At 33.9% G+C, this 23,662-nt stretch overlaps 1 protein-coding gene and 1 pseudogene across 7 annotated transcripts in view; both read right to left on the bottom strand.

Moving 5' to 3' along the window:
* The window catches only part of Cep83 (centrosomal protein 83), a 123,370-nt gene that overhangs the window by 42,740 nt on the left and 56,968 nt on the right, over window positions 1–23,662 (bottom strand). For 5 of the 7 annotated variants that reach the window (XM_027953312.3, XM_071609642.1, XM_071609644.1 and 2 more), the window contains exons 6-7: window positions 8,015–8,266; window positions 5,887–6,018 (exon numbers count right to left, since the gene is read on the bottom strand). The exons of 1 other annotated variant lie outside the window; for it this stretch is intronic. In XM_027953312.3, the coding sequence (XP_027809113.1) occupies window positions 5,887–6,018; window positions 8,015–8,266 (384 nt within the window). The remainder of the gene's footprint in view (window positions 1–5,886; window positions 6,019–8,014; window positions 8,267–23,662) is intronic. One more of the 7 variants, XM_071609641.1, reaches the window with a different exon arrangement.
* Window positions 1,535–1,634, bottom strand: LOC114088787 (U6 spliceosomal RNA; annotated as a pseudogene).

The following is a 23,662-nucleotide window of genomic DNA, read 5'->3' as shown; positions in this document are numbered from 1 at the left end:
ATGATCTAACTAATGGTAAGAGAAGTGTGGTAAAATCACCCAGCATTATTGTATTGCAGTCTATTTGATTCTTTATATCGAGAACAGTTTGTTTTATGTATGTAGGTCCATTGATGTTTGGGGCCCAAATATTTACAACCATTTTATCTTATTGTTGGATGATTCCATTAACCAGCATACAGTGCCCTTCTTTTGTCTCTTCTGATTAATACTGGCTTAAAATCTACTTTGTCTTATATGAGAGTAGCTAATTCAGTTGGCTTTTGGTCTCCAATTTCATGGTCTATCCTTTTCCATCCTCTCCCTTCTGCCAATGGATGTCTTTGCATGTTAAGTTGAATCTCTTGTAAACAATATATTGTCGGGTCTTCTTTTTTTAATCCATTTTGCCAAGGTATGTCTTTTGATAGGAGAATTTAGACCATTTACATTCAGTATTATTACAGAGAAGATTTTTATTTCCTGCCATTTTATTTTTAATGCTTAATTCAGACTTGATTCTCCTTTGACTATTCTAATGAGATTCATCCCTATGCTCACTCTCGTTTTTATTCCTCATTTATTCTTCATCAAATAGTTCATTGAGTTTGTTGTATAGTGAAGCTTTAGTGATTATAAATTCTTTTGGATTCTGCTTGTCCTGGAAGGTTTTTATTTCACTTCGATTCTGAAGGACAGTTTTGCTGGATATGGTAATCTTTATTGACACCTGTTTTCTTTTATGACTTCATATATACTATTCCAAGTTGTCCTGGCTTTTAGGATCTGGGCTGAGAAATTGACTGAAATCTTATTTGGCTTACTAATAATGTGACCTGCTGATTTTCTCTTGTGGCTTTAAAAATTCTTATTCTGTAACAGGAATTTTAATTATAATGTTTCTTAGGATCTTTTTTGGTCTTGCTTATTTGGGGTCCTAAATGTCTCTTATATTTGAATTTCCATCTCGTTACTAAGGTCTGGAAATTTCTCCAATATTATTTCATTGAATAGGTTGTGCATTCCTTTAGTTTGCACTTCAGTGTCTTTGTCTACATCAATGATTCTTAGATTTGGTCTCTGAACATTACTCCAGATTTCTTGAATATTCTGGTCATAGTCTCTTAACTTTTTCTTTCTTTTTTTTCTTTTTTTTAGTAAGGGGGATTGAACGCAGAGGCACACAACCACTGAGCCACATCCCCAGCCCTTTTATATATTTTATTTAGAGACAGAGTCTCACTGAGTTGCTCAGCACCTCACTAAGTTGCTAAATCTGGCTTTTAACTCTTGATCCTCCTGTCTCAACCTCCCGAGCTACTGGAACTACAGGCGTGACCCACCATGCCCAGCAACATCTTTTTTTATTTTCAAGATAATATATTTTGTCTCTAAGGCCTGAAAATCTGTTTTCAAAGCCATTTAATCTATTGGTGATGCTTTCCACTGAAGTTATCAATTCTTTAATTTTCAAAATTTGTTTGGTTCTTTTTCAGAATCTCTATATTGAAATATCTTTCACTTCCTGTATTTTCTAAGTTCATTGTTACATCTTTAAAATATGGAACACTTTAGAATTTGTGTGTCCTCCTTGTGCAGGGGCCATGATAATCTCTGCAGCATTCCAATTTTAGTACATGCACGGATAAGTGAGCACACACATTGACCACTTTTAAGTGAAGGTAAAATGGCTACCTATGCTGATATCAGTTTTACATTTTTAAATCTCAGATTTGAAGCTCTTTTCTATTAAAAGCAAGTCTCATAATTACATGAAAGCAGTTAATTATATTTATTCTAATATTTAAAGACACTGTGATTGGGTCTTACTATATTATAATTTTCATGGACAATTTAAGTTATAAATGCTTAAAAATTTAAAAAAATACAATTACCATGAATATACAATCACTGTGACAAATGTGATTATAACTTGCTATTATATACTAACTGTAAAAGGTTAAGAATGACACAGCAGTTCATTATAAACCACATAAAAGCTACCTTTAATATGAGGTGGAAAATTAGAGCCATCTTATTTCATAGAGCGTTAGTTCATTTCATGGTAGCTTCAGGAAGAATTATGAAATAAACACCTATTTCTTATTCATTTCACCCTGAGATTTGCTGAAATAAGAAAACATTCTCAACTAAACTTATTGAAACTGAAAGAACATTGGACAGGATATCAAGCAATAGGTTTGAGTTAACTTGGCTAATAAGCATGACCATAGGATGGTTCCCTTAAAACTATCTTATTGAAGTTCCAAGATCAAAAACCTAATGAGATAACTAGATGCATTTACTTCACTGAATGTGAAATATCTTTAAGGTCATCATTTTCAGGCCATGTATGTTAACACCTTTTAATCTAAGACACTGACATAATTCTGTTTTAAAACCTAACATTTACAAATTTGAATAACTTTGACAAACACACCCCAGGTGTTCTTTTGCATTGCAAACAACCATTTGCTACAAGTGCAAAATGTTGATGAAAATTTCAAGTTGCAAAGAAAACTGTGATAGTCATGTTTGAAATATTATTTTAAAATTTATTCTTCCATGAAATCGTTTTACATAAAATTTCAAAGGAAACTTACTTTGTCTAAATTTGAAGGATGTATTTAAAACTCCATTTATATGCAAAATAATGCAAATGTACTTTTAAAGACAGGCAACTCTTAGCAATATGTGTTAATAAACAAGCACAGCAAAATAAATAATACTATACTAAAACTGCTGTTCTTCCTTCAACAAAGAAGGAGCAATCATCTATGCTCTTAACTCTATAATGAAAGAGCTATAGAGGAGGGTATATATACAGAAAAGAGAAGACAACCAGGGTCAGCACACAGGTGAGCCAGCAAGCTCAGGTAAAACGTGCTGCAAGAAAAGTGACCCAAAAGAGTTAGAAGCTACAGTAGAAGTCCAGCATATCTAACATCCTGTTGCTACACATATAGTTCTGGTGATTCCCGCAGTCCAGTCTGGCTCCTTAGGTCCAGAATGATATGTAGCAAATACTGGATACTCAATATTATTTTACAAAATTGAAAATAATTTATATAGAAATTGAAAGAAAACTTGAGACAAATCCAAATAATCTAAATTTACTTCTCTGTGTGTTACCCCTATTTTTGTATGTACTCTATTATTGTAGGCATTCAGGATATATCTGCTGAATGTATGAAGTCCACTTATAGTTAACCAGAAAGAAATCAAATTTATTTTCTAGTAGGATCTACACAATCACAATAAGCTAGAAGGATTCTTAAGGATCAGCAGAAATAATGCTTCATTTCACCTATGAGGAAATTGGATCCCAAATGATACCAAGTAACTTGCCTAAAGTTACACAAAGTTATTGACAGAGGAACAGAACTAGCCCATGGGCTCAGAATTCTATATTCTTCACGGTATTTTCTTATTTAAGGATATCACTAATACACAATCATTGATAGTAACATGTTTATCACCATGTACTATTTATTGCATTGAATATTATCTTTAATTTTCACAATAATCCAGTAAGAAACAGTTATTATCCCATTTAAAAGTTAAGCAAACTGGAGGGGCTGGGCTTGTGGCTCAGTGGTAGAGTTTTCATTTAACATTCATGAAGCATTGGGATCGATCTTCAGCACCACATAAAAATAAAATAAAGATTTAGTGTCCACCTAAAAAACTAAAAAAATAAATGTTTTTTAAAAAAGTTAAGCAAATTGGAAAGTTAGTATATAAAGTACATGAGTCAGGATTCAAAATCACATTTCATTTGATTCAAAGCCCATGAACTTTTCCACTGAACTTTATTATCTGCTCCAAAATGATAGTAAATTTCAAACTATAATCTAGAAGACTATACTTGAAATTAAAATATTTAGACAAGTAAAAATCTTATTTGCACAATTTTCACTTGTTTTTTGTAGTGTCAGCTATAATCTAATAATTTAAATGAAATACTGGCTATAAAACTACTTTGTAAACTGTACAGAGATTCACCAAAAAGTAGAAGAGTCAGTCATTAGACACATAATCTGCAAGTGAAGAAGTGTATATGTTTATCATGGGAAAAACTGTGTAGATTATCTCCCAAGGGTGGCATCCAATCCATCTAAAATTACAATTTTAGCCCTTCAGGCACAGAAATCGAAATCTGTCAGCACATTTTTAAAAAACAAAACAAAGAAATCCCAAAACTGCTTAAGTTAGACTTACATTAATAAAGCACATAAAGAGTAATATATAAAACGAGAATGCCAGTTTATAAGAAAGTATAATAGCAACTAGAATACTCAAGTCTGAAGAACTAAGACATTCTCAGTAGACAAAATAATATGGGAAGTCAAGTAACAGCCAAAAGGTTGCTTGGTGATAAGAACAAAAAGATCGAGATGAATGTACTATTTCATGGCCACAGGTTAAAACAGACTGTTAATTCTTCTTAATCTTTTCAATGGGACCAGAATACTTAAAATCAGCTGACTAAAACTCTTTATTTCAGTTACATACACCTCCCTTGAATCTACTCAAGAGATTCGTTGGCCAATTTATAATGAAAACATTATTCCTTTAAATTTATACATGTTTATCAGGCTACACAGCGTGCCTTTTAGTTGATAAAGCTATTTTGTTTTTTAAGGTGACTTTATGTAACTCTGTCCTTACGGAAAATACAATGATTTCACTGACTGAGAAACCAATCTTATTTCCAAGTTCTTAGAAATAAACCAACAGCTAATAATAACCATTAATAATTCAGAGACTATTTGCTAGATCTTAGGCTAAGTGTTTTATTCATAATATTTCATTTAATTTTTGCCACAACTTTTTTATGGTAGGTACTCCATTTTAAAGAAAAATACTCAAGTTTCAGAGAGAAAGTAGCAGAAGAGATTTTAAAAACAGTAAATATGTCATATGGTATTAAGAACTATGAATAAAAAATAAAGCAAGTTAGGAAGATGAGAGAATAAGTGGGGGGGGGGCGGGACGGAAGATACATTTGTTTTACAAAGTAAATATGAGAAAAGATTCTCAAGTGACTTCTGAAAAAGAAGAAGAAGAAAGTATGTAGATATGTGAGGTGAGACTATGTCAGGCACATAAGCATGAGGGCCCTGAGTAGAAGTGAGCATCTTCAAAGAACAGCATGAAGGCCAGTGAGGCAGAAGTAAAGTAAACAGGGAAGAAAATGGATGCTGATGGCTGTGGAAAAAGAGTGCAGGAGCCAGATCACACAAAGATCTGCATGGGTAGCAAGACAGCAATTAGGAAGCTAGCATAAAAACTGAGCATAGGGCAATTCATGGTTTGGACTAGAGTAATCACAGTAGAGGTTTAAGAACTGGTCAGATTCTGTATGAAGGTAGAATGACAGGATAAAAATCGTTTCAACATATAAACATCTAAACACAAAATTTCTTTGTAATTGTGCAGCAAAAAGCTTAATGAAATAGAAGCATAAGATGACTTACATCTTAGGTCAATGGTATGATGAAAAAAAGATTAAAATATAGAGAAAAAACATTATTTACATACATTATTGACATTATTTAATACATTAACAGAGAACAAACAAAATTATTACAAACAAAATTTCTAGCAGGCTCAGTGGTACACACTGTAAGCCCAGTTAAAACTGAGAGGTTGAAGAAGGAGAATCACAAATTCAAGGCCACCATGAGCAACTTAGCAAGACCCTGTCTCAAAATTTAAAAAAATAAATAAATAAATAAGGGATGGGAGGATAAAGCTCAGTGGTAGAACATTTGCCTGGCATGCATGGGGCCCTAAGTTCAACCCCCAATATAGAAAAAAGCAAACAAACAAACAAGGAAACTCTAAATCATTATATAGTCTCAGACATTCTAAAGAGTGAAACAAAAACAAAAGCCAACTTACCTTACTGGTCAATGTATTTATTTCTCGGTCAGCTTTATGCAATTTACTGGTTAAAAAAGTATTTTGTTCATTGCTTGATTGTAGCTCTTTTTCCAAACGTTCAGCCTGTAGCTTAGCTGACTGTTTTTCAGCCTTTCATTAAAACAAAATATTTTAAAATTGTCCACAATGTTTAGCATATCAAAATGAGATAATCATTATTTACAATTCATGTATAATCATACAAAAAATTGTTCAAAACCTCAACTGTAACATGTTCCAAAGTAACAAGAGTTTTCTCAGATTGGTAGAAGTGAAATAAAAGGTTTTGCTTCAGGAAATAAGCAACAAAAATATAAAGTATAAAAAGGTATAAACTTCCTTCAGGAGAGAAAGTACTTATGGCACTCATTTGATACCCATTTACTCTGAAAGCTAACATAATTTACAAACATTTGGGGGCGGGGGTTCAAGACCAAAGTGGTTATGAAAAAAGCATATTAAAAGGTAGAAGAAAAAGCTCACTGACAGCAGTAAGATGTGAAAATTCAAAATTCAAAATCAACAGTTTTTTTTTTTTTTTTTAAAGAGAAGAAGGGACAAGTAGTAAAATCCTCAGCTAATCTGAAACTTTTGAGGCATGAGCAAAAAAGTTCTTGACCTCATCACATAATTCTTGAAGTTTATAAGTTGGCAAAATTCTTCTTGTTAAATACTTAAAGTTCTCTCTTATTAGGGAAGGAAAACTAAAAGGTTTTAAAATTATTTCTGTTCAAAAAAATAAAAATGTTTGGTATTTAAAGGGTAAGCGTTGGTCTTAAAACATCTCATTTCATAGGTGTGCTAAATATGATAAAGATTGTGGTCAACAAATAATTCAGAAAAAAGTTTTCTTCAAATACAAAATTATACGTTCTGGTTACAATGACAGCCAAGAAAGCTGAAGTAAGAAATGTTTATCATGTGCTCATTTTCATTTCACCTGACAAATAAAATTAAACACAGGTTCTTCTGAAAATGTCACCAAAGAATCCATCTTTTGTCATCATTCAACTTGCTCTGAAAATACTCATTTCATTGATGACCTTGATGAAAAGATTCATACTGGGACCATCTACTACATTCAAATGCAATTGTCCTACTTAATTCTGTCACTGTGTAAATATGTTAAAGAAGAAGAATGGCAACATAAATAATTTCACTCTGAACTGCCTCATGTCTAAGTCCAATAATACTGATAGCCTTAATTCAGGAGACCAGCAAATACTGACAGAGGCTTTATCCAAAAACCAAAAGTGACTTCTAAATATAACAATGTACTCCTTGTAACAGCTTGCTGGCTGTTGGGGGGAGAGGGTGGGGTCAGGGGAATCACCATTTTCGATTTAGATATTGGATTTTTAACTGCAAACTAGGTATCTGATAATTTCCCTCCAACCCAAATCATTTCACAACTATTCCAAAGGGGAGGAACACTGGGACTGTACAAGTTATATCAAAATGTTAAATTATATCTTTGCTACACTTCCGACATCTAATACTAGGAGAAGTAAGAGTGTCTGAATATGATGGAAACCAAGAGTTTTCATAAGGTAATACCTCCAAAAGTACCAAATGACTGCCAACACTTCTTTCTCTAATGAACTAAGAAATAATTTAGTAAAGGCTTATATATATTAGTAGACAAGTTAAATTTTATTACTCTGGCCAGAGCTGTCTTAAGATATGCAAGTATGGTATTCTGCTCGAATAAGAATTATGATCTTAAGATTTCAAATTCCAGGGTAAGGAATTTATAAACTCAAAAGAAATTTTTCTTTCTGGTTTGAGATGATTTTAGCCTTGAGAAAGTTGAATAAATTTGGGGAGACTTTGCATATTCTATTCTGTGGCATTATAAGAGTTATGTCATTTCAAATAGGTGTTATACTCCCCAAGAATAAATATCCCTTTGTAAATGTGGCAGCACAGCTATTGCTTATGAATCAATAGCTTTATTCTTTACAGAAAGAACACATACTCTTGGGATTCCACAAATGCGTCAGCATTAGACTGGTGAGCACACATTTATGCTGTAAAACTCAAAGGCTTGTCAACTGCACTTTTAAAAACTATGCCATACTCTACCGGGAAGCAATTAAAACCTTACCTCCAGAGACCTAACTGTAGCCTGCATCTCAGCCAACTGTCGCACCTGTATTCTTTGGACATTTTCTATCTGAGCACCAGAATTCTCTTTTTCAGCCCTTAATTCTGCTACTTCAGTCTCTAAACCTTTTAATTTCTGAGACAAATGGACCTTTTCTCGTACAAGTTGCTCCATTCGTTTGGTGTCTCTTGTAAGATCAACGCTAAACAGCTGGTTATGTAGTTCTTCTTTATCTTTCTCCAGTCTTGCAATCTAATAATAATTTGAAAGAAAGCATACAAGCTTAAATTATTGAATTTTCAGTCATGAACATGCTTTATAAGGCAGTAAATTAAAATTAAAAACTGCACAATGTGAAACTCAGGTGGAGAAATGAAGTTAAAAGAAAAAAAACCTAAAATGTCACGTTCTTCATTCTGTACTCAGCATGACTCAAATTTGAGGGCAAGGACTTTGTCCTATTTTTCCTCTTTCCTCCCAGGATGCTAGTATAGGGCTTAATCAGTTGCTGACTAAAATTCAAAATTATAAATAATACTACTTTATAATTATTGAAAACATGTCAAGTGTTTTAAAAGTCACATGATAGGGGTTTGTGTACTGACTATTCCTAAGGTTCAAGACAGTAATTCTTAGGTTATGTCAATATTAGTACAATTAATTCACACAAAAGCTGCTTTCTGTATAAATAAATACAAATGTGATCAATGAAAGTTTTAAAATAATAGTTGAGAGTTTATTTAAATCCTAGTTGTAATGATGGCTTACTTCTTAATTCTGTTACTCCAGGATATGAATTAAAGTCACATAAGAACTTGTAGAGCAGACATAATAGTGATCTTGTCACTCAACAATTGCTAGACCCCTTGGGTCTACAAATCAGTGGATTTTAAGTGGCTTCTTAATGTCTGACATTTTAGAGCCTCCTCATCTCTGGAGATCAAGGACCAAGCAATCAGGATAGAACACATTCTTTCCATTTCGTGATCTCTCCAACTATCTACATCTCAATCACCATCAAATCTCTGTTGTTAACCATCAGGGGTTTTGTTTGTTTTTGCAGCACTGAGGATCTAACCTAGATCCTATACATGGTAGGCAAATACTCTACTACTGAGCTACAACCCCAGCCGTATCAACTACTCTTTTCATATACTGGGTTGCCTCATATGATTCAACATGAGCAGAGAACTCAGCTGTTTTAAAAAAAAAAAAATGTAATCTGCTGCTCTAAACAAGTCTAGAGGACCAGGGATTTAGCTCAGTTGACAAAGTGCTTGCCTTGCATGCACAAGGCCATGGGTTCAATCCTCAGCACCACCAAAACAAAACAAAACAAGACCAGAGGCTATTAGCCAGGATGAACTGTGAAGGCTCACTCTAAGCCAAAAGGACACTAAAGGAATACTCTAGGATCTAGGCAAAAATGGTCCGAGACAACTAATTGGTTGCTTACAGAGTTATCAATGTGTCTAAGAAGTAAGAGATCTCCATCCCAAGGACTGGATCTTCATCTGCAAAATGACAACTCTTAAGACAACTACAGACAACTCTTAAGATCCTTTTTAGTTTTACCTTGTAGTGACTGCAAGTTTGATTTGGGACATGCTGAATTAAAAGATGTTGAGGGAAAATAAAGGTAGAGCTATATCCAGTAGGCAGATGTTTTGTTTGGTTTTCCCAGAAAATAAAATTTTACCTAGTACCTGTAGCATTCAGAGCTAACCCCTCAAAAACCAACTCATTAGTGTTTCTCTCTTATTTTTCTTCCCATGCTTTAAATTCAAAATCATAAATAATACCACTTTATAATTATTGAAAACATGTCAACATGTAACCATTACCCTCAGGGTTTGGTCCTTGACTACTTTTTTCCTCCATTTTTTTCTTCAGATAGCTGTGTGACTATGCAAGTCATATTTTTATTCTGTTCTCAGTTTAAATGAAGGGCTTGGGCTGGATGATCTTTAAAATGCTATTTAGCTTTTGCATGGGGTAACTCAAACACAAGGGGTTTTTTGTTTTGTTTGGCTATGCTGGAGGATGAACCCAGGGCCTTATGCACATCGGTGAATGCTCTCTATCTTTGAGCTACAAACCCAGCTCCAAATACAGTATATGCTATTATTAGAGGTATGTCAGCTCATTTAGAATAGGAATTAAATATAACCTAGATTCAGGCAATGGTGCCCCTTAACTGATCAACCACAAAATTAAGCACTCTACAATAAAATCAATAGTAACACTAATTTTTCTTGTAGCCCTTATTTTAGAAATAGGATCACAAAGTTAAAGTTCTCAACCAGCACACATCCTATATTGTTTTCTCCACAAGTTTTGAGTGTCATAGCTGAAGTGACTGGTGCAGCAGTAAGACTAGAAGACAGCTAGATAATGGCAGAGTTGTGATTAGATTCCACATTTATAATTCCCAAAATGGAATTCACTATCAAATCACTCTTAACCAAAACTGGTGATCACTGCCTTCTAACTGCTGTATTTACTTATTCATTCACATGATAAATATTTACTGAGTCTTAGTATGTACCAGACACTGTTTTAGCTAATAAGGATACAACCTAGCAGAAAAGCAAACACAAAACCTCTGCACTGGCAGAACCTATTCTATTAAATCACTGCCATGACACCAATCTGTGTCATCATCTCACTACAGATCTTGGACACATCCTCACCTCTTTCCTTTGCTTCCACTCTTAATCAGATTCATGTCATTTTCCTTGATGTCATCTATTTGTTGTGCTCTCAAATCTTTCTCTAAATTTCCAAAAGGCTTTCTCTGAATTTCTCTTCTATGATATTTATCCAAATCTGCCTATGTTGCAGTTGCCTACATTCCTTTACTTGTAACAACTTGCTTGACAGATAAGACAATGTATCAACCAATTTTACTTTTCCAAAAGTTGTTTAAGTACAGGAAATGGATAGGAAGCGATCAGAAGCAATCAGAGAGAGACTAAAAAGAGTGGTTAGTTTCCTTTTCATAGGTTGGTAGCATCACTCTACTGCCCTGAGGCATACAGAGAGAACAGTAGTGCATCTAATTGCCGCATCTTTGTTTTTATTACCCTTATGATGTAGCACAGAGAAATGGATAAACATACAGGCTCTGGAATCAAACTGCCTAGCATTCTTTATCTTTCAGTATTTAAAATATAATAAATGCATATTGATATACTTTCTTCTGGCTTTTACTATTTTCAAAATGAAAATGTTAACATTCTTATATTTGTTCTACACAAAATATCTTCTCACCTCTGTTACTCTTTTAATTCAACCTTTTCTATTCAGATAAACAATAGGTTCACATGTAAGGAAATACTGAAGGTATTAGTGATCCCGTGTACCCTTCACTTAGTTTCCTCCAGTGGTAACATCTGTCTTCTTCTGTTTTCTAGAAAACATTGTGTAGAATTGGTTTTGGTTTTTCTTTCTTTTCTTTTTTTAAATATTTATTTAGTTGTAGATGAAGAAACAGTATGTTTATTTATTTTCACGTGGTGCTGAGGATCAAACCCATGCCTCACACATGCAAGGCAAGCACTTTACCACTGAGCTACAGCCCCATCCCCAGTTTTAGTTTTTCTTTAAACACTTAGCAGAATTATCCAACGAAATCATTCTTTCTGGGTCTGTTAGTTTACTTTTGTAGTACTGGGGATTGAACCAGGGACTTGCCCATGCTAGGAAAGTGCTCTACCACTCAGCTATATTCCCAGACCTCTGGGAATTTTTAAAATTATAAATTCAAAGGAACTGGAGGTATACCTCATTAGAAAAGCCCACCCTTAGCATGCATAAGGCCCTGGCTTAGATTTCCCAGCACCCAAAATAAATAAATAAATAATCACACACACACGCACATAAATTTAATTACCTTAAACCAGTTATAGGCCTTTTTCAAATTACTTCTTACTGGGTACCAATTCATCTACATTATCAAATTTATATCAGTAAAATCATTTGTAGGATTATCTTATTCCTTTTAATGTCTGCAAGATCGTGAACGATACTATGTTTCATTCTTGACAGGGATAATTTGTATCTTGCCTTTTTGGGGGGGCAGTCTTCCTAGAGGTTTTTCTATTTTATTAATCTTTTTAAAGAACCAGCTTTTGATTCTTTTTTGTTTGTTTTCACTTTTATTGATTTCTGTTCTTATTTTTATTATTTCCTTCCTTCAGTTTGCTTTGGTTTTATTTTTGATAAACTTCTTACAGATTCTTGAAGTGGGAGATCAGATTATTGACTTGCTATATCCCTTTTCCTAATTCAGTCATTTAGTGCTATTAATTTTCCTCTCATATTGCTTTGTCTTGTCCCCCAAAATTTTATATGTTACACTTTCATTTTCAGTCAATATGGTTTTTGAAATGTAATGTCACAAAATGTGCTGCATTAAAATTTCCTTTTTCTTTCACAAATCATTTGAATATGTCACTTCATTTCTAAGTGTTTAAAGACTTCCCTATTAGTTTTCCATTATTCATTTCTACTTTGCATTGTGGTCAGAAAACTCACTGTATAATTTCAAGTCTTATAAGTTTGTTGAGGTTTATTTGATAGCTGAGAATACTATCTTACATTCAGTGGGCATTTTAAAAGAATACACTTGGATGCTCTTGTTGGGTGGAATGTTCTATAAATGTTAATTTGATTCTGTTGGTTGATAATGTTATTTTTTTCTACATTCTCCCTTATTTCTAATTTCCTATAAATTGTTGTGATGGCTGTAAAGTTATCAATTATAACGTAGACTTGTCTCTTTTTAGTTTTTAATTTTTGTTTCACATATCGTGCAACTGTTTGGTATATATTCTGACTTCTAGTTGGACAGACCTATTTGTCATTATATATAATTACACTGTGGAAATGAAGGAATCCATATAAAATTGGGTTCACTTTATTAGTTTGAGTGATATGCAGAAATTTTACCTCCCTTTGCCCTCACTGGCTTACAATATATAATGACAAATATATTTTCTTTGTTCTGAATATAATACTCTGATATTAACATACTAATTCCTGCCTCCTGTTAATTGGTAGTTACATCATATCTTTTTCTAGATCTACTTACAGACTACCTATATTGCTATATTTGGAGCTTTCTGTAGACTACATAGAGTTGGGTCATTTTTTTAAGCTACTCTAAATTTGTGTTTTTAAGCCATTTACATTTATCACAACAAAATGTTGTCATATTTTCTATTTCTTCTCTACAGTTTCTGTTTTCTTTTCCCTATCTTCCTGGTTAAACATTTTTCAGGATACCATTTAATTTATCTGTTTTGAATGTATCTCCTTAATAGCTTCCTTAGAAGTTGCTCTAGGTATTATATTACATATACATACATAACTTATTTTAGTTTACTTTACTTCTTTTACTTTGCTCTCTCAGTGAAACTTGTGTTAAATATTTCTTCCCCATAGAACCACATGAGACTGTGTTGTAATTTTTAATTCAACCATTAAAACAAAATTTAGAAAACCCATGAGGCAGGCTGAAGTCTATTACATATACCCATAGCTTTTTTACCGTGTCTTTTCATTCTAACATTTTGAGGTTCCTTCTTTAATCATTTTCTTTCTGTTCAGACAACTTTTCTTAGACATTACGCTAGTTGAGGGAGGAAACCCAGGCTGCCCAAATGATCTCCAGAGACATCGTGACAGACAGTGGGAGCCCTTGTTATTAAACAGGTGGGAATCCCTTTTGATAATAGGATAATGCTGACCTCAACAGAATGAATTAGAAGATATTCCTTCTGGCACTATTTTCTAGAAGACATTATAGAGAACTGGCATAAATTCTATCTTAAATGTCTGGCACAATTCACCAGGGAACCTAATTACTAGTTGCCCAGTGATTTTTGTGTTTGTTTCTGTCAGTGCTGGGCTCTTTGTTTTCCTTGATAGACTTTTCGATCTTTGTTTGGGGATATAGTTAAGCTACTTAGAAACTTTTAATTTTTCTGGTGGGACTGGGAATTGAACCTGGGGCCTCAAACATACTAGGCAAATGCTCTACTTCTGAACTACATCCCATCCTTTTTATTTTGAGACACAGTCTCATTAATTTGACCAGGCTGGCCTGGAACTTGCTATCTTCCTGCCTGGACCTCCCAAGTAGCTGGGATTATAGATATGTACCACCATGCCCAACAAGATACTTAGAAACATTTTGATTCTTTCAAATCTTGCATGTATACCTATTAGGCAGAAGCAGAATAGCCTTATGTCTACAGCTTATACAATGTGCCATGCATTAGAGTGTCTTTACACTGGCTGATGGAAACACACATTTTACCCAGTACCATAAGAAATTGAGGGCTTGTTCCTTCTACACTGTTTTCAATTCTCTGGCCTCTGTAGTTTTCTCACACACATGCACACTAATCAGTACTCAACTTAAGTCTCAAGAGTTACTATCTGCAGAATTTCAGATTTCTCCCAATATTCTCCCCTTCAAAATCTGTTTGCCTTGGCCTCTTGAATACTGAACTCCAACTCTTCAATTCAAAGACCATGGGACTCAATTTGGGTTTTTCCCTCAACACAATGGCTGTAAAGTCCTTCTAGAACATAAGCCAGGTCAACTAAAGTTTACCTCATTTGTTTTCTTTCTCTTGGAGATTACTGCCCTGTGCTGCCTATTTTCCAATGTCTGAAAAACCATTGTTTCTTACATTGCTTTCCACTTTTAATTAGATACTTAAAGTAAATCCAGTCTACATTATGCCATCAGGACCACAAATAGAAATCCCCAGACTATCTAGATTTAAATACTGGTTCTGTCACCCTAGCTATTGTGACTCTGGACCAATTTCTTAGTGCTTCTGTATTCCCTCTTTATAAAAGTGGGAACAACAATTATCTAATTGACAGAATTCAATGGAGTATATTAATTAGTACGATGATTAATACTGTCAGGCACTAAAGGAAGTAATAGCATTAACTGAGTCAGGCATTATGGCAAACCTTTTGCACATGAAATTTCAAGTTCTCAAATCTCAGTTTTTAAAATCACTACATTAACTTTTTATATTCCTTAAAAAAACCAATAAAATGATTCATTATGTTGTTTCCCTTTTTCCTTTTATGTGCTATAATTGATTTTTTTCTAAATTAATGGTGGAGTTGTTTTTTTGTTGTTGATATTTTTTCTTTTTCCTGGCAGTACCAGGAATTGAACACAGAGGGACTCCACACTGGGCTACATCCTCAGTTCATTCAAATTTTTATTTTTAGATAGGCTTTTGCTCAACTGCTAAGCTAGCCTTCTTGATTTTGAGATCATCTTGCTGCAGCCTCCTGAATCACTGGGATTAGAGATGTGTGCCACCACATCCTTATATCTTTAAAAAATTATTATTTATTTATACTAAGAAGTCCTCATTTAAATTACATGTTCAAAGATATATATATATATATATATATATATATTTTTTTTTAGTTATTTATTTATTTTTATGTGGTGCTGAGGATCGAACCCAGGGCTAGCCAAGCGCTCCACTGCTGAGCCACAACCCAGCCATCAAAGTTATATTTTAATTTCATTTGAGAAGTCAACATCTCCTTCCCTTCTATTAAAATGTTTCTCCTAGTAAGAGAAACATAGTCATGGGGGAAAGCAGTTCTTAAAACTACATACGTGTAGCCATGCACAGTGGCACACACCTGGCACACACCTGTAATCCCAGCAATTTAAAAGGCTGAGGCAGAAGGATCACACATTCAAGGCCAGCCTCAGCAACCTATCGAGGCCCTAAGCAACTTTGTAAGACCTGTCCTCAAAATAAAAAATAAAGAAGACTTGGGCCGGGGCTCAGCAGTAAAGAACCTTTGTTTAATTCCAAATACCAAAAAACAAAACAAAACAAAAAACAACAACAAAAAAAAAACCCTACACATGCCCCCAGGATAGTTTTAGAAACATTAAATATCATTGTGTGATATTCAATGTCTTTAAAAGAATTCTATCCTGACTGAACAATAGAGAGTAAGGATAACAAAACAAATGCCTTACTCAGGCCATGAGACTTACTGTTAAGAATGGAAGTAGTAAAAGAAAGATGAATACAACAACTAGTAAAAAATATATTTTTTTTTAAAATTCAGGGAAAGAGAACCTGAAAATCAAGCAATCTGAATGCTAGAAGCAAGACGATGATGGGGAGGGCACACACTGTAATAAGAAATGCCCTCGAACTCCTTAAGAGTATCTACTGTGTGCTAGATACTTATCTAAGTACTTTTTTCATTTTAATTTATAAAATCTTCACAACTCTATGAGATAGATACTGATACCATTTACAGATGAGAACACTGATGCAAATGGAAGTCATCTGTTCCCACGGTCACAATAAATGAACATTTTAAACATTTGAAAATTTTACATGTAAAAAGTTTGGGCTTTGAAACATTCTAAACTTCATGCTAGACCAAAAGTCTTTAATAAGTAAAATTTCACAAAGGCCTTCTAAAAGGCTGCCAAAATCAATCCCAAAGAATTCCCACTTTGGGGGCAATTTCATTTTAATTTGGAAGACTTCTGTCAAGTTTGATGTGATTCAGAGTAATCTTAAGAAGTCAGAGAACTTGGAATATTTTAGACAAAGGAACCATCTGGTACTAAGGCAGGACTACCAATTAGAACTTCAGAACCTATGAGGAAAGAAATTATTTTGAGAGATTTTATAATGTCTACTGGTGTATGTGAGGATAAAGACCAGAACCAGAAGCACATTATCAATTCTGTGCAACCATGCTGTAAGAAGAAGAAAATAAAGCACTCCCATATTCAGGAACATATTTCTTTTTGCTACAGGAATGTTGGCTTCTCACCTGACATTTTACATACATACACAGAACTTCCTTTGTCAAGGAAGAACTCAATTTAAATAGCATGATAAAAGAATGTCAGCAATTTGTTGCTATATATTGTCACTTTGCTGGCTTTTCAAATGATTTAATGCTCCTTGCCTCTCTGCCCTGAGTTTTTAATACTTCCCTCACTGAATTACTACTCTTGATCTTACACTCAGTCTACCAATACAATCACCTAGGCCAACTGTATTGCTTATTCTTCATTACTACTTTCAGAATACTATAAAATTAGAATCCTAATAACATAATGAAAACACAGTAGTTTTACTTTTGAATAACAATCATCCATGCAACTTTAGCATTTCAATGTATGAAGTCTCAGACTTAATATGTTCTTACAGCCAAATGCATCTTTTCATGTATTATTTCATATTTTTTTAACTTAGAAAAGGGACAAGCCAATTCCTGGAGTCCCTCTCAAAAAAAAACTTAAAAACTTCTAAAGAATTCTGATAACAACCAACACACTAAAGACTATTCAGTTATTTTTATACAATAATACACATACAATACACAAGTATTGTATGAGCCCTTGATTTATACAAGAAAATCCATTAGAGGCAAACCTTAAGATGGGCTGAGTTCTAGACCACCAAAGTAAATCATCCCAATAAAGCAAGTCACATGAATATCCTGGTTTCCCAGAGGTTGCACAAGTTATGTTCCCACTACACTATGGTCTATAACATGTATACTAGCATTATATCTTTTTAAAAAAACAACGTATATATCTTAATGGGGAAAAAAACCTTATTGCTAAAAATGCTAACAATCATCTGAGCCTTCATTAAGTCATAATTGTTTTGCTGGTAGGGTCTTGCCTTGATGATAGGTGCTGACCAGTAAGGTGACAGTAACTAAATGTTGAGGGCTGTGGCCATTTGTTAAAATGAGACAATAATGAAATTGGCCACACTTTACACACAGAAAAACTCCTTTCACTGAAATCAATCCTCTCAAACCTTGCTGTTGCTTTCTTAAGTTTATATAATATTGTCAATTCTTGTCATTTCAACATTGTTCACAGGATCATCACCAGGAGTAGATTCCATTTCAAGAAATCACTTTCTTTGCTCATCCATCATAAGTAATTCCTCACTGATTAAAACTTCATCATGAGACTACAAAAAAAAACTCAATCACACCTTCAGGCTCTACTTTTAATCCTAGTTCTCTTGCTGATTCCATCACATCTACAGTTGCTTCATCCACTTAAGTCATGAGCTTCTCAAGGTTTCCCAAACACTTGTTAATGATATTCTGATGACCTCCCATGAATCACTGATGTTATTAATGCACTGAAATGGTGAATCCTTTCCCCAGAAGGTTTTAAATTTACTCTGCCCAGATCCACCAGAAAAAATCACTCACTACTTACAGGAAATCTTTTTCTATATTTATGTGGTACAAGGGATTGAACCCAGGGGCACTAGATCCCAGTCTATCTTTTTATTTTGAGAAAGGATCTCAAGTTGCCAAGGATGGTCTCAAACTTGAGAACCTCTCACCTCAGCTTCCAGATTTGCTGGGATTATAGGCTTACACCACCACATCTGGCTAGAATTTTATCTTTTAAATAATTTAAGACTTGAAAGCTGAAACTAAGTTACTTCTTGGTCCTTGAGCTCCAGAATGAATACTGTGTTAGCAGGGACGAAAACAACATTAATTTTGTTGTATATATACAATCAGAGCTCTTGGGTAACAAAGTGCATTGTCAATGAGCAGTCATTTTTGGAAAGAAATCCTTTTTTCTGAGCAGTATGTCTCAACAGTGGGCTTAAAATATTCAGTTAATTGCCTGGTGTGGTTGTACACATCTGTAATCACAAGAGGTTGAAGTAGGAGAATCACAAATTTGAGGCCAGCCTCAACAACTTAGCAAGACACTCAGCAATTTAATGAGAGGTAGGGGGATGGGCTGGGGAATTAGCTCAGTGATAAAGCAGCCCTGGGCTCAGTCCCCAGAATCAGAAAATTTAATTTAAAAAAATTTTCTAGATTTTGTTTCAAGTGAAAGATATGTGACTCTTTCTTTCACTTGAATACCAAGAGGACACTGTGAGGTTATTAATTAGTCTAATTTTATAATTGTTATGTCTCAAGGTACAGGAAAACCCAAGGAGAGAGAGAGATACAGGGGAACAGCCAGTCTGTGGCACAGTCAGAATACACATTTGTGGGACAAGTTCACAGCATTCCAAAACAATTACCCACAGTACAGCAAAGATCACTTGTCCCAGATCACCATAACAGATAATAACAAAGTTGGAAATACTGTGAGAATTACCAAAATCTGACACAAAATAATGAAGTGAGGACATGCTTTTGGAAAAATGGTGCCTACAGATTTGCTCAATATAAAGCTGCCAAAATCCTTCAATCAATAAAAAAAAGTAAGAATTGTGAAATGTAATAAAGCAAAGTGTAATAAAACAAGGTATGTTTGCACTTTATTACATGAATTTGTATATTTAACACTAGTTTAAATTGTAAAATGGGAAGGTGACAAGAGTAGATTCTACTTTGAAACTATATTTGCTATTACTATAAACTATCTTTGAAATTACATTTGGGGCTTCATGACATATACACAAGTACCTCACCAGCTTTTTCTGTGTTTGTGTATAGAAACTAGAGTATAAAGATAAGTGATAAAATGAAAGTAAATCCCCAAGTATTTACTTAATAATATTGTTCCTTAATAATCAACTGGCAAGTAGAAGAGGGAAAAAAACCCAGTTTATCAGAAAGTCTTACTTTTATACATTCTACTAATTATGACTTCTTAGCTAGCAGTTTATCTTCAGATTATTATCAGAAGATACACCAATTATAAAAGTTAATGACACCACTCACCCTTAAAATTTTTTAATAGTCGAGAGGTTTAACTCCCAGCATTCCTCAAAAATAAAAATAATAATTAAAATTTTTTTTTCAATAAAATGTTAAACTCTGAAAATCATTTCGTATTTAATGGGTGAAAAATAGATTTGTCATTAGATTTCTGATATAAGTTTTATTTTTTAAAAAGAAACAACAAAACTGAGATACTGGAAAATACAAATAAACATTACCAGATTCATCATTTAATTTGTTTAAATACAAAGTCTAAATAAAGGATCATAGTATGGAACTTCAACAGTCACTCTTAATATGCTAAATCTTCATTTTAGGCAAGAAATCTTTATCATTTTTATTTTCCACAAGAAAAATTTTATATGGAGTTCCATTAAGTCAACAATACTAACAAATTCAAAACCTTTATAATTACAGATACTGTAAGTCAACAGAGCACTTAAAAAAATTGCAATTGTTGGCAGGCTTTTGATCAGAGTGAACCTTCAAATCATGGTTCATTTCAAAGTTAAAAACTCTAGGTTTGGGGTTGAGATACCTAAGTTGGGATTTTCGAGTTCTATCATTAACCTAACTGCTAACTTTGTGTGAGAATTTGGACAATTCATTTAAGTCGTGCCTCTTCAATGGAATATTACTCAGCATTAAAAGAGAAAAAAATTATGGCATTTACAGGTAAAATGGATGGAGTTGAAGAATATCATGCTATGCCAAGTAAGCCAATCCCAAAAACCAAAGGCCAAATATTCTCTCTGATAAGTCGATGCTGATCCATAATGGGGGCAAAGAGGGAGCTCATTGGAAAATGGAGGAACTTTGATTGGACAAAGGGAGGGGGAATAGGGAAGGGACGATGGTAGAATAAGTACATGTAGGACTGCACATATGGTGCAATGTTTACATTGTATACAACCAGAGAAATGAAAAGTTGTGCCGCAATTGTGTACAATGAGTCAAAATGCATTCTGCTATCATATATACCTAATTAGAATAAATGAATGAATAAATAAATAAGTAAATCATAAGATAAAATGGATGAAAAGGGACTAGGGTTGTGACTCAGCGGTATAGTGCTCACCTAGTACATGTGAGGCACTGGCTTGGATCTTCAGCACCACATAAAAATAAGTAAATAAAATAGAGGTATTTTGTCTATCTCCCACTAAAATATACACATATATTTTTTAAAAATATATTTTAAATGGATGAAAAAAAGACAGCTCTACTCCATCTCACTGACTCTTATGATAGAAGCAATATAATAAATGCATAATAAAGCACATAAAGTTGTAAAGAATTTTTTAACACAAAAAATATAAATATTTATAGTATTCTGGTACTATCATGCTGATGGACTCAAATGATTCACAGTTCAGATAGCTTCTAATATAGAATAATCATGTAACAGTTTGCTCACTGGTAAGAATAAGTCAGCCTATTCTTATAAAAATAGAAAAAGCAGGCATAAAATTCATTTAGAAAAATAAGAGGCCCAGAATAGCCAAAACAATCCTCACCGAGAAAAGTGAAGCAGGAGGCATCACAATACCAGACCTTAAATTATATTATAGAGCTGTAGTAACAAAGAGGGCACGGTATTGGCATCAAAACAGGTATGAAGACAGAATAGAAGACACAGAGACAAACCCACATAAATAAAGTTATCTAATACTTGACAAAGGCACCATAAACATACATTGGAGAAAAGATAGCCTCTTCAACAAATGGTGCTGGGAAAACTGGAAATCCATATGTATTAAAATAAAATAAGGAGCTGGGGCTGGGGCTCAGCTACAGAGCACTGTCTTGCATGCGTGAGGCTCTGGGTTCCATCCTCAGCACCACATAAATAAAAAATAAAAAGGTATTGTGTCCACCTACAACTAAAAAATAAATTTAAAAACTAAATAAATAAAGAAATGAGATTTTATCAAACTAAAAAAGCTTCTTCACAACAAACAATCAAGAACATGAAGAGAGACCCTATCGAATGGAAAAAATATTTGCCACCTACACGTCAGAGCACTAATCTCCAGCATATATAAAGAACTAAAAACACCAAAAAACAAGTAACCCAATCAATACATGGGTAAGGGTACTAGACACTTCAGAGAAGAAATAAGAATGGTCAACAAATATATGAAAAACTGTTCAACATCCCTAGAAATTAGAGAAATGCTAATTAAAATTACACTGAGATTTCATCTCATTCTAGTCAGAATGGCAGTTATCAAGAATACAAGTAACAATAAATGTTGGTGAGAATATAGGGGGAAAGGTACACTCATGCATTGCTGGTGGGACTGCAAATTGGTGCAACCACTCTGCAAATAAGTATGGAGATTTCTCCGAAAACTTGGAATGGAACCACCATTTGATCCAGTTATCCAACTCCTCAGCATATATCCAAAGGATTTAAAATCAGCATACTATAGTGATGCAGCCACATCAGTGTTCATAGTAGCTCAATTCACAATAGCTAAGCTATGGAACCAACTTAGGTGCCCTTCAACAGATGAATGGATAAAGAAAATGTGATTCATGTACATAATGGAATATTATTCAATCATAAAGAAAAATGAAATTATGGTATTTGCTGGTAAATGGCTGGAACTTGAGACTATCTGCTAAATTAAATAAGTCAATCCCCAAAAACCCAAAGGACCCTATGATATGCAGATGCTGACCCAAAATAGGCTGGGGCAGGGTGGTTCACTAGACTGGACTGAACAGCGAGGAATGGAGGGGAAGGATGGGAAAAGAAACAAGAATGGGAAAGACAGTAGAATGAATTGGACATAACTTTCCTATGTTCATATATGAATACACCACCAGTGTAACTCCATGTCATATACAGCCACAAGAATGGGAAGTATGTAAGATATGTCAAAATACATTCTATTTTCATGTATAACTAAAAAGAACAATAACAAAAAAAAAAAAAGAATAAGTCAGCCTAATTACAAAGGCACAGTTTTAGTTTTTATTATTGCCTAGTACATATGAGGCACTGGCTTGGATCCTCAGTACCACATAAAAATAAGTAAACAAAATAGAGGTATTGTGTCTATCTACAACATTATACACACACACACACACATATGTATACACATATATTTATTTATTTATTTAAGTTAGTTTTTATTAGATGCCTAGAACATTATAAATAATAATTGGTAAAAGAAGGAATAATATTTTAACTTTTAATTCCAAATAAAATTAATATAAAAATATAAAATACAAATGTTTCTACAAAGAAATGTATAACCTACCTACAGACAACAAGTTATTTGCTTTTATTTATTTATTTTTTTAATGTGGTGCTGAGAATCAAACCCAGTGCCTCACACTTGCTAGGCAAGTGCTCTACCACTAAGCCACAACCCCAGCCCAACAAGTTCTTTTTATGAATGTGCAGAAGAAAATTGGTATTTCTCTCCTTCCCTCTTGAAAAAGCATCTGAAAGTAACATGAGGAATGAAAAACAGAATCCCCATTTTTAGTAAAACTAGGAGACAAACCTGAAAATGAGTAGAAAAGCTGGCAAAAGAAATGAAGATGGAATAGGAGTGCATGCTGTAGGTAGCAGAGAGAAAATTTTGCAGCTGCAGATGTCAGAAAGAAGAAAGTATACTTTCTGCAGGTGGTGGGCATACATGAAGGTAAAATCTCTTTGTTTATATCAATGGAAACAAGGTGCTATGACTGACAGCTAGAGCTCCCCAGGCAGTAGTTTGGTTCAAGAAGTAGAGGGGACACTGCTAAACAAGGAATCACATAATCTATATTTATCACATAAACTAGAAATTTATGTCCATGGCTATGAGAGACAAGAGACTATATAGTATGGAAATCCCCAAAGTGTTTATCTCAATTGGCAGAGAA

This window comes from Marmota flaviventris, chromosome 3 (assembly GCF_047511675.1).
Source record: "Marmota flaviventris isolate mMarFla1 chromosome 3, mMarFla1.hap1, whole genome shotgun sequence".
Taxonomy (NCBI): domain Eukaryota; kingdom Metazoa; phylum Chordata; class Mammalia; order Rodentia; family Sciuridae; genus Marmota; species Marmota flaviventris.
Note: the sequence above shows the minus strand (reverse complement) of the source record. Positions and strands in the feature narration are given on the sequence as shown.